Source organism: Anser anser (genome assembly GCF_964211835.1).
Source record: "Anser anser genome assembly, chromosome: 3".
In the NCBI taxonomy this organism is placed as follows: domain Eukaryota; kingdom Metazoa; phylum Chordata; class Aves; order Anseriformes; family Anatidae; genus Anser; species Anser anser.
The window spans coordinates 113,542,830-113,553,087 of NC_139722.1; the positions used below are offsets into that span (position 1 = coordinate 113,542,830).

At 50.4% G+C, this 10,258-nt stretch overlaps 2 protein-coding genes across 3 annotated transcripts in view; one reads left to right on the forward strand and one right to left on the reverse strand.

Annotated features, from left to right (window-relative positions):
• Nucleotides 1-6,769, forward strand: part of XRN2 (5'-3' exoribonuclease 2) — a 50,640-nt gene extending 43,871 nt beyond the window's left edge. The window contains exons 28-29 of the mRNA XM_083827643.1: nt 1,237-1,378; nt 5,958-6,769. Coding sequence (XP_083683769.1) covers nt 1,237-1,378; nt 5,958-6,020 — 205 coding nt within the window. The 3' untranslated portion in view covers nt 6,021-6,769. The remainder of the gene's footprint in view (nt 1-1,236; nt 1,379-5,957) is intronic.
• On the reverse strand, nt 6,473-10,252 carry NKX2-4 (NK2 homeobox 4). 2 transcript variants are annotated; one of them, XR_014582979.1, is made up of 3 exons: nt 9,686-10,252; nt 8,401-9,572; nt 6,473-7,177 (listed from the first exon to the last, which is right to left on the reverse strand). XR_014582979.1 is itself a non-coding variant. In XM_083832656.1 (2 exons), the coding sequence occupies exons 1-2, from the start codon at nt 10,056-10,058 to the stop codon at nt 8,914-8,916; spliced, it is 1,032 nt and encodes a 343-aa protein (XP_083688782.1). In that variant the 5' UTR covers nt 10,059-10,252; the 3' UTR covers nt 7,730-8,913. The 2 variants fall into 2 exon arrangements, 1 of the variants encoding a protein (XP_083688782.1); XM_083832656.1 differs by lacking the exon at nt 6,473-7,177 and having other exon boundaries at nt 7,730-9,572.
• Between the last annotated feature and the right edge of the window lie 6 nt (nt 10,253-10,258).

The following is a 10,258-nucleotide window of genomic DNA, read 5'->3' on the forward strand; positions in this document are numbered from 1 at the left end:
TCCCACCAATTTACTCAAACAAATCTAGGGAAGGATTCTTCGAAGACAAGCAAAGTAACTCTCAGTTAGAAGTGCAGCAGGTAAATATGAAACGCAGTGCTCATGCTCAGTGTGTTCCCATTCCTGTCTCTCAGCAGGCTATCCACACACTGTTCAACAGGCTCTCTTAAACGGGGGTCAAAAAAGATTAACCGTTTTGACTAGCCAATATTTGTCCATTACAACAATATATTCTACTGCAAAGCATAACTGCTATGAATTCCATAAGGAATTGTACCCTCACCAGTGCTTAGCTTTAAAGACTATATCATGGCTATATCATTTTTCTAAATATTTTTAATCAAACAACGATTTGATGTATTATACCTGTTGCTTTATAATTGTAATGTTAGAATAGGTACTTGAAGGCAATTAAAACATTTCTTGCTGTTAGTAATCTGGGATGGCAAACTAGGTTATAATGGATGTTGAATTTGCGTTCCCATATAAACTGTACACCAAATGTCAGTCAGTCCATGCCAATTAGTGCTTATGTTGCTAGGTCACCATGGTCAATTGAAAACGGCATCAATAGAACTTGAAAAGGTTTCTTCCCGATCAGACCTTCTGACATATTGAGCAGAATAATGGATGGGAAAAAGCAGCCAAGGCCCCTACCCTAGATTCAGAATACTCGCAGTAAGAATTCATTTGCAACCTGCAATTAACTAGAAAGAATGGACTCCCAGAAAGAGTCTGGACATTTAGAAAAGAAAGCCTCATTCTCCTGTATTGCACATGTTTACTCTTTGGATGGTGTGTTACGTTTAGCTAACTTGATGATATCTGGGTTTTAATCGACATTCAAGATCACTGCAGATGAACTGGCAAATTTGCCTCTAAAATAAAAGATGGACAGAATCCTTTCAAGGAATTTGAAAAATATCTGGGTTGTAAAATTGAGTTTGCCGCTTATGGTAATGCATGGTTCTGTAACTTCTGAGCTGTGGTGAAGGAAGCAGTGAGTAAATGTGGCCGTTTCGTAAGAGAACCTCAAAAGTTTTTTTTTCCCTATTTGTCTCCAATGATGTGGCCATCTGCAGTACCACTGCAGGCGTGGTTGGATGTGACAGAGTTCAACTCTGAGGCAAATGGCAGCATGCATCAAACTAGGACATAGAAATTTAGGTTTTGTAGTACGAAACTCTAACTCTGCGGGTTAAGCTCATGCTGCAGTGTGTTTCTTCTTTCTTACAGAACTGCTGGGGCTGCCCCTCTGCTTGCCTGGAACCGCATGCTGCCATCCCAAAGTCAGTACCAGCCAGGTCAGTACCAAGGGCTGGGTGGACCAATGAGTTACCCGCAGAGACCTGAAGATCGAATGGACAGGGGAAGACAGGTATGAAAATGTTGCCTGATTTTTCCTTGTTTTGCTCTCCTCCTGAGTAGCACTTCCTTGCTGTGTGGCGGAAGGGTGCGGGTGCAGCATAGGTGGGCCTTCCTGAGCTGGGTTTAGTCTGGTAGCTGTGTCACCAGCACAAGTACTGACAAATAAGCTCCCCTCCTTGTCCGGCCCCTCTGCGGGTGCTTGTGGCAAAAGGCCCATGCCATCGTTGTGCTGCCGCTGCATTTCATTAAAACCAGATCAAACGTGTTACCAAATCATACACCTCTTGCTGCTTGAGAAAATATAAGCTGGCTTTATCCTTTTTGAAAAACTGTTTAAATGTTAGACTCTCCTAGCCAGAGAGATAAACATGACTGTGAGAGTACACATGAAAATAGCTTTGCATGGTTAAATGAAAACAAGCAAACACAGTAGGAGAACCTCAGCCAAAATTATAGGTAGCTTTGTCATCAGTTCCTGAAAATGCAACAGAATGAAAATACTTAAAAGCAGCAGCTTCTTTTGCTTATGTGATATTTCTTGTGTGCGTATGTTCCCAGTAAAAGCATAATTTGCATATACTTGTGTGCTAGAAACTTTGGTATTACCATGCTATTTTCTAGTTTTAAATAAATTTCAGATATTTATATTAAACTTCATATTCTGTTGATGTTTTTGTAAATCAGAATTATTACTCAGCTGTGGGAAGGTCACTGACCAGTAGTGGGGGAAGAGAAAGAAGAGCACTCAGCTGCTTGCTTACAGCACTATTTCCCAGTCTTTATATGGAAACTGAGGCACGAGCAACTCGAAATTTGCTTTCTGTTGGGACCTGGTTCTTTGGCTACCTCTCATAAACATGCTCCAGACAAGTCACTTTTTAGTTATATGATCTTAGTTTTCTTTTTCATCATCCCAGTCTGCAAACACGTGTTATGCAGTGTGATGCAGAGTCAGATCTGGTGTTTGATTTCTCAAGTTTTCTCCTATTTTTCCATGCTACTGGAAGCATATTTTCATGTAGGTCTAAATTCTGTCCTGCAGTGTGTGTTGGATAACATCCCAGTCTCCATTGCTTATGCAGCAGGGGCTGCAAGCACAGTCCATTTAAAATGTAATGTCACACAGCACACTGAAGTCTTACAACATTTTTACCACTTTTGATTCGTTGTCCACTTCATGTTTTTACTTTTCTGACTGGGAGACTCGGGTAGCATGACCTATCACCACCACTTTGGCACCATGACATTGTTACAGTCTGGGTTTTGTAAGGCAGCTAATGTAAAAAGACAGGTACTGTCGAACCCAGTTTGTAGCAGAAGAGCCTTTGGCCTTTGCCGAGGAAGCTTTCTGCAGAGTGCCATGTGCTTCTGTGTCTGGTGCAGCTCGTCAGGACGGCAGCCCAGTAGAAGCAGCCTGCGAGCCGCTAATACCATTCTCAGCATTGTCTGCTGGCTGCCGGATTACATGTTGCTGCTGAAAAGATCTATAGCCAGCAAGCAGCCTGCCCCAGTGCTCCCAACTCTTAAACTCTTGTTCGGCTCAGCCCTTGTTAGCAGCGGTGAGATTCCCTCCTTCCTCCCTCCCCAACTCCTATCCTGAAGCATTTTTAGCACCACGGAGGCTTTTAAGACTGGAGTAAGGCTTGTCTCCAGCTCATTCAGTTGTGATACTGGTGTTGCAGCAGGAAACGAGAGGCAAGTATACCATGCGCTCTTGCTTCAAGTATGCTGGGGAGGTATTGGCAGTTCAAATCCTTCCTCTTGCTGTAAGCAAAATTAGGCAGGGTGGGTTATGATCACTAAGCCTTAGTGGGGAAATGGTGCTCTAGGCAGGGGTTGAATCCTGGTTGTGTTCCCAACTTGCCCCCAGCAGTTTTTCGCAGTATATTTGAAATTTGGATAAGGTGTATTGAGAGGATCAGTTTTCAAAAATCTTTCTTTTTGAGTTACCCTGGTTTAGTCAAAACACTGGAGACAAAGAAATAAATTCATAGTTGCTTTAATACCTAATAGGGGCTGCTGTAATACTGTAGAAAAATGAAGGGAGGATTACACTGGTGGATTCCAGGTGGTATTTAATCAGGGCTGGAAAATAGGCACTTGAAAAGTCTGTCTGCTACAACATACCACCCTGCTCCTTCATCCTAAGTAGAGTAGATGGGTATTTTGAGGAAAGAAATCAGCACTGAAGCTAGTTTGTTTCCGACCTTAAATCTTTGTGAATAACAGTTGCAGCTGGACGAAGCAAAAGTGTACAGGAATTGCCTTAGAGGAAGGCTTGCAGCATGGGCGTGGGGAGGGCACCCGGCTGGTCCCGCCTGGAAGGGCATCTTGCAGCGGAGACCTCGGGGCACCCGGGCATCTGCAGCCCGCGGGACTGACCAAGCTGGCCGTGGCATGCAGCTTTCACCCACACAGCTGTCTAGGGGCTTGCCACCTGAATGATTAAGTAGGAAGCATGATGCTGGTAATACTGTAGCTCTGCCCAAAATGTAATTCACCTGTCGTTAGCATGGGATGCATCTGCTGGATCGTATTTTGAAGTTACAGCTGCATGGTTTTATTTGTATTCGTGGTGTGATGGTTATTAAGGAAAAGTATTTCTGGCCAAGTGAATTTGGTTCCTTAAAAAATAAATAAATTATTAGCAATTATGTTGCTTTCCAGCTTCTTTCGATCTCCTTTTTAATTTTTATTGCTAGTACTTTTTATGTTATTTTAAAACTAACTTTCAGATGTCATTATTTCCTTGGGGCTGACAGCAATGGAGTAAAATTAGAAGCTACCTGAAAGGGTTTAGGATGCAAAACCAATAATGGAATCTAGCATTGCTGCCTGTAAATTTCAAAGCTTTTAAAGCCTTGAAAAGGGATTCAAGTGGAAGTGGTGACACATAGCAGCATAAATAATTATCTTTGGTCCCTTTCACCTCTGAATTCTTTTTTACAGCATACAGAACATGGCCTGAAGAGGTTAATAAATGCGCTGCTATAAAGTGCTTACAAAATTAATGCAACTGCCATGGATATAGGCTGCTCAGTGGTAGTGTGTGTTTGTTGGTGTCTTTGAGGTGTTCCAGAGAAATAAAGAATAAATCTGATTGTGTCGCTCAGATGTTTGACATCGTGATTTTAGTCCGTAATAATACATAACTGAGTGCCCCGATAAATTCCTTGTGTAGCTGGTACAAGCGCTCCTATGCTGCACTTCTGTGCACATGCTGGCAGGGATCTCTGCTGCTCATGCAACTGCAAGGATTATTCAAGGGTTACAGTCTACTTGGTTTTTAATTGATTACAATTAAAACCAAACCAACCATCTTCCTGTGAGTGGAAGCAATATCTTCTGTGCCTCTCTTCTGAGATTCTGTTAAGAATGGGGTGTAAAAAATGGTTTTCTGTTGAGAAAGTCCTTTTTGATTGCCTGATGCAAACATGCTGCAGCTCACCTTGCTGTCACTGGTTTGCTCACCGTCTTGCCAGTTTCAGCAGTTGTCTCTCTGCCCCCATAGGGCTGGGCAGGGTGAAGATGGATTTCTCTTTTAAAGCAGGGAGTGAAGCCCTCTTCACCACCCCTGGCCATGCCCCGTCCCACCGTGTCCTCCCGCCAGAAAAACAAAAACTCTATAGCTGTTGTCAGCAGAACGAACTTTCTGGTCTCTGCAACAGATCAGGTTTTAAAATCATTTGAAGTGTTTCAAGGGGACATTTTTTTTTTTTATGAAATTTTCCAACAGTTTTTTACGCTGGATAGTTGTAAATCAGAATGCTGTCAGATCTAAATTTAAATAGAAAAATGTGTCTAATGTGCAGTAATTTCCAATGCGACATTTTGGGATAATTCACCTAGAACTTAAAATGAGTGAGTGCTAAAAAATACTGCTTCTTTAACAAAAACAGTTTCTCCTTTTCATAAAGATACCTATCAGTAATAACGTCTGACTTGTTTTAGCATAGGATTGCTTACAACTAAAACAAAAAATGGGTAGTCAAGGGAATTTTTTTTCTCTACAAAATAATAAAAATAAACCTGCCTAATCCTGCTGACAGCATACAGGCATCACTGGTAATTTAGTTCAGAAAAACTACACTTAGACTGTTAGTCTTTGTAAAGAAAAAGTGCATATGCTGCAAAACCCACATTTCTGTAGGATTTAAAAATTGGCATTTCAGATCTGCCCATCAGGTGTGGTTTTTGTATGTTTGTTTTTTTTTCCCCAGTTTTGTACCTTTTTGTTCCCAGTATTGCTGAAAGCCAGGAGTACGCAGTGGTGTTGTAGCTTGGAAGGAGCCTGTCCTCGGTGCTGTCTTGTGATGGTTTTATTTCTTATTTAGAAACTGTGCTGCTCCCACGGCACAGATGTAAGCGCGGGGTTGGTGCTGTCCAGAGCTGCTTTCCGTTAGTGGAAGTTAAAGCCTGTGCTTTCAGGAGTGTCTGGAAGCGCTGTGAAGAGATGGTCAGCTCCATCAGCGATACCTTTCTGTGTAAAGGATGCATTGTTTCATTTTTGTATGGCGCCTGAAGCTCGGCTAACTTGTTTACTATGATGTTAATCCAAAAAATAAATGCTTGCTTTTGTTTGTTTGTAGGCATATGGCCCCGGGAGGCCCTACCCGCTGCCACCTCCCTCAGGAAGATACAGCTGGAATTAGCTCTTGACTTTTTTTTTTTTAAGTATATAAAATGTCTGTTGTTTTTGTTCTTTTATTAATTGGGAGGGGGGGGAATGGAATCCTTAAACATCCCTGTAGTTTTTAAACTATGATACTTGTTTTAAACCTGCACATTTCTTACTGAACTGATTACTTCGAGGGGCGGTGGGCAGGAGCTGTGTCGCTTTGAAATAGTGTATTGCAAAATACGAGTAAACTAGATTTGCTAATTTGCTTGTGAGACATTTGATGAGGTAGGAGTGCTGTTTTGTCTTTATTACGTGTACAAGCTGTGCTTAGCTATGCCTGTCAATTTGAACTCCAAACATCCTTTACTTCACACATAAGAGCCTGAAACCAGACACAGAGTTTTAAAGAATGCACAGAAATCGGATTTTATTAACTCTAAGAAGACACAGCAGGCAGTCTGGGGAGCACAATGTTTAAAGACACGTCTGTCAGTATTCCTTGTAAGATGCTTCTTTGAATTCCTCACAAAAAGAAGAGATTTTTGGACTTGGAAGTGAAAACATTTCAACTTTTACAACTTGTGCCTGTTTTTGACTTTGTTATTGTAAGATAAACAAGCACGGAAGGTGTATTTGTTTGTTTTGATAAATAATTTAAAATCGCTCCCAAGTATGGAGTTTCCATTCATTTTTAGTACTCTTTCTAGGGCTTTTCCATGTGAGTGTACCAACTCAGTAAATATTTTTATTTGCTTTATAAAGTGGCTTTTGAAATTCTAAGCTGTATCGTGTGGTTTATTTCCTGCCCCCTTCAGAATACTTTTGTGTCTTTGTATATGCGCGTACACATTTCATGTTATTTACTCAAAAAAAATAATTGCATGCAGCCTCCACAATAGTTTGTAAAACCTTTGTTTATTCAAAAACTCAGCAGCTTTCTGCTAACAGTAGAGCATCCAGATAACGTGAGCAGGTTAAAGCTGATAACCTCTCTCTTGGTTGTGCCACCCAACGTTTTTTCATTAAACACGCGTATTGTATCTACCAGTAAATGTGGAAGCTTTGCCCGCAGGGGTGCAATAAAAGGGTGCTTCTTTAGCCGTCTCCTGGGAGTGGTTTTCAGCCCCTTCCTCCTTGGGCCCAGATGTTGATCACCAGCACCGAGGAAAAAGCCCAGACTGCTGTAACCTTGGGAGGAAGAAATCACGAAACTAGATTCATTATTTTCAAGTGATTGAGGGTGGAGTGGAATCCTCCATTGTAATGCAAAGAGTTGCCGTCCTGCATGGAGCTGGAAAATGCTCACAACGGCCTCCTTATGCGCAAACCTTTGGGTCTCAAAAATAAATTTTGCTCCTCGAGCGGTACAAAACCGGTGGCAAACGCCAATGTTCGTGCAAAGGCGGCGGCCGGGAGCGAGGCTGGTCAAAGGAGCGGATGCCCCTGCCCCTGAGGAAGGACCCGGGCTGCAACCCCCGCCTCTCCACGCCGGGGGAGCCCTGTCGGGGCGGGATACGCCCGCGGTGGGGTGAGGTGGGGTCCCCCTGCCCGGCCCTCCGCCCCCCGGGAGCAGGTTTCGGGTGGGCTCCGGGCCGCCGCCGGCGGCGGAGATGCCCCGGCCCGAAATCCGTTTTTTCTGGCCCTGAATTGCTCCGTGACCAACGGGACCCCGTGCGGCTCCCTGGGCCCGGGGCAGGGCGCTACGCAATCGGGTACGCGGCGCGGAGCGGGGGCGGCCGCGGTCCGGGAGCGGGCGGCAGGGGCAGAGCTGGCGGCGGGGGCCGCGGGCGGGCGCCGGGAACGAAGCGGCGGACTCCTCAGAACAACGTTTCCTTTTATCGGCAAAAGGAGGGAGAGCGGAAAAAGAAAAAAATAAAAAGAAAACGGAGGAGAAAGCAAAAAGGAACAAAAAAAAAAAAAAAAGAAAAGAAAAGGGAAAAAGGGAAAACAGGAAAAGGGAAAAAATTAAGAAAAAGGAAAAGAAAAAATAAAAATAAGGAAAAAGAGAAGCCGTCGGAAACTTCCGAGCTGCGCTTTTCGGCGCGCCCTCGGGGCAGGCGCCGCCCCGTCCCATCCCGTCGGGTCCCGTCCCGTCGGGTGCCCCGGGCAGCCCGGGCCCGGCGGGGACCTGCGGCGGCTCCGCGACGCCGCGGCCCCGGCTCCCGACGGAGGCCCGGGGCCTGCCCGCGCACCGCTACCGAGCCGTCCTAATAACGAGGAAAGGCTTCTCCCCTGCGATCCAGGCAGCGAAGCTCCAAAGCTTTCCGCCTGCGCACCCCCGCCGCTGCGGACCTGCCGCGCTTTGTCCCCTGGCTGCGAGCGGCCGCGGCCCGGCGCGCCCCGTCCTCCAAAGGCAGCGGCCGCTCGCACCGCCCGCCGCCTCCTCGGCCTCGAGTTACAATTCCATTTACCTTCAATCAAATAATGATGAAATTGCACTTCAGGGGCACCCTTATAAAATTAATTTTGCCGAGATAAGTTGCACTTCAGAGGATTTATTGTTGGCGGTCAATGGGTCTGTAAGGTATAAGCACAGCGGCTCTGGCCCCCGGGCGCGGTTTGCTTTGGCCGCCGGAGTGGGGCCGGGCCGGGAGCGGGGCTCGGAGCCCCCCCTCGCCGCCTGCTGCCGCCCGCCCGACACATCGTGGCCGCTCCGCCGGGGCACGTCGCCGCGCACACGGGACCACCGGGCAGCCGCGCACACCCCCGGCCGTTCCCGCTCCGCCGCCCGCCTCCGGGTGAAGCCCAAGTCTGCCAAGCCCCAGAGCGTCTAAAAAACAACGGGGCCGGGGAGTTGGGGGGGGGAGGGGGGAAGGGAGGTAGGGGCGGGGGGCGCGGACGAGACCGGGAGGCGGCGGCCCGGCGGCGCCGTCGGGGCCCGGTCCCGAGGCGCGGGGGCGATGCCGAGGGCGGCACGGGGGCGATTACCACGTCCTGCCGTAGAGCAGGTTGGGGCTGACCATGCCGCCGCTGTAGTCGACGCCGGCCGAGTCCATGGGGGCCAGGGGGGGCACCTGGCCGTGCAGCGCCGGCGGGCTGGGCGAGAGCTCCTCCAGGTCGGCCGCCTGCCCCAGGGAGCCGGGGTGCGGGTGGGCGGCGGCGGCGGGCAGCGCCCCGCCGGAGCCGCCCGGGGGCGCGGGCGCGGGCTGCCCGGGGGCCGGGGTGCCGCTGCCCGGCGGCGGGCAGGGCTTGCCGTCCTTCACCAGCACGGGCACGGCGACGCGGCGCGGCGAGTGCTGCTGGCAGAGGCCGCCGGCGCCGTCGGGGTGCAGCTGCTGGGCGGCCGCCTTGTCCTTGGCCTGGCGCTTCATCTTGTAGCGGTGGTTCTGGAACCAGATCTTCACCTGCGTGGGCGTCAGGTGGATGAGGCTGGCCAGGTGCTCCCGCTCGGGCGCCGACAGGTACTTCTGCTGCTTGAAGCGCCGCTCCAGCTCGTAGACCTGCGCCTGGGAGAAGAGCACCCTCCTCTTCCTCCGCGGGGCCGCGTGCAGCGGCACGATGGCCTTGGCGCCCTCGGCGATGCCGCTCAGGCCGCCCATCCCGGCCACGTTCATCCCCGCCGACGGGCCCATGAACCTGGAGACTGGGCGGGACGCACGGCTCAGGGCCGGCGGCCGCCCCGTCGGGGGACAGCGGCCGCCCCCGCCCGCCGCCACCCGCCGCCCCCGCCCGCCGCCACCCCGCGCCCGCACTTACTGCCGGGGTACCGGGGGTCGCCGCCGGCCCCGTACCAGCCGCCGCCCGCCGCCGCGCCGCTCCTCATGCCCTCGGGGTAGGCGGGCAACTCGCCCACGTTGCCCAGGCCGCCGTTGCAGTAGCCCCCGACGGCTCCGTGCGGGAACTGGGACACGCCGTGCGGCATGTGGTAGGCGGCCGCCCCGGCGGGGCCAGCCACGACGTGCTGAGGGACGGCGGCGGCGGCGGGCACCGGCGGCTGCCGGTAGGGCCCCAGCGGCGCGCCCAGCCCGGCCGCGCCGTCCATGCCGCCGAACTTCTTGTAGCTCTCCTCCATGGGGCTGAGGATGTCGGTGACCGAGAAGGGCGTCGTGTGCTTGGGGCTCAGCGACATGGCGGGGCGGGGCGGGCCGTGCGCTCCCGCCGCCACCGGCGAGCCGTGCGCTGGCGAGGCGCGGCGGCCACCAGCCCCTGGCCGCCCGTAGCTCGCCGTTTCTTTTAGCCCGGCGCTAGCTTTACGCCAGACCCGGGGGGGCGGAGCGAGCGCGCCCGGAGGGGGACAGCGGCGGCGGGCGGCCCCGTCCCCTCCCCGCC

Coding starts and splice junctions, on each gene's coding strand:
- NKX2-4 (XM_083832656.1), bottom strand. CDS start 10,058: ATGTCGCTGAGCCCCAAGCACACGACGCCCTTCTCGGTCACCGACATC. Junction 9,573..9,685: donor CGACCCCCGGTACCCCGGCA/GTAAGTGCGGGC, acceptor CGTCCCGCCCAG/TCTCCAGGTTCATGGGCCCG.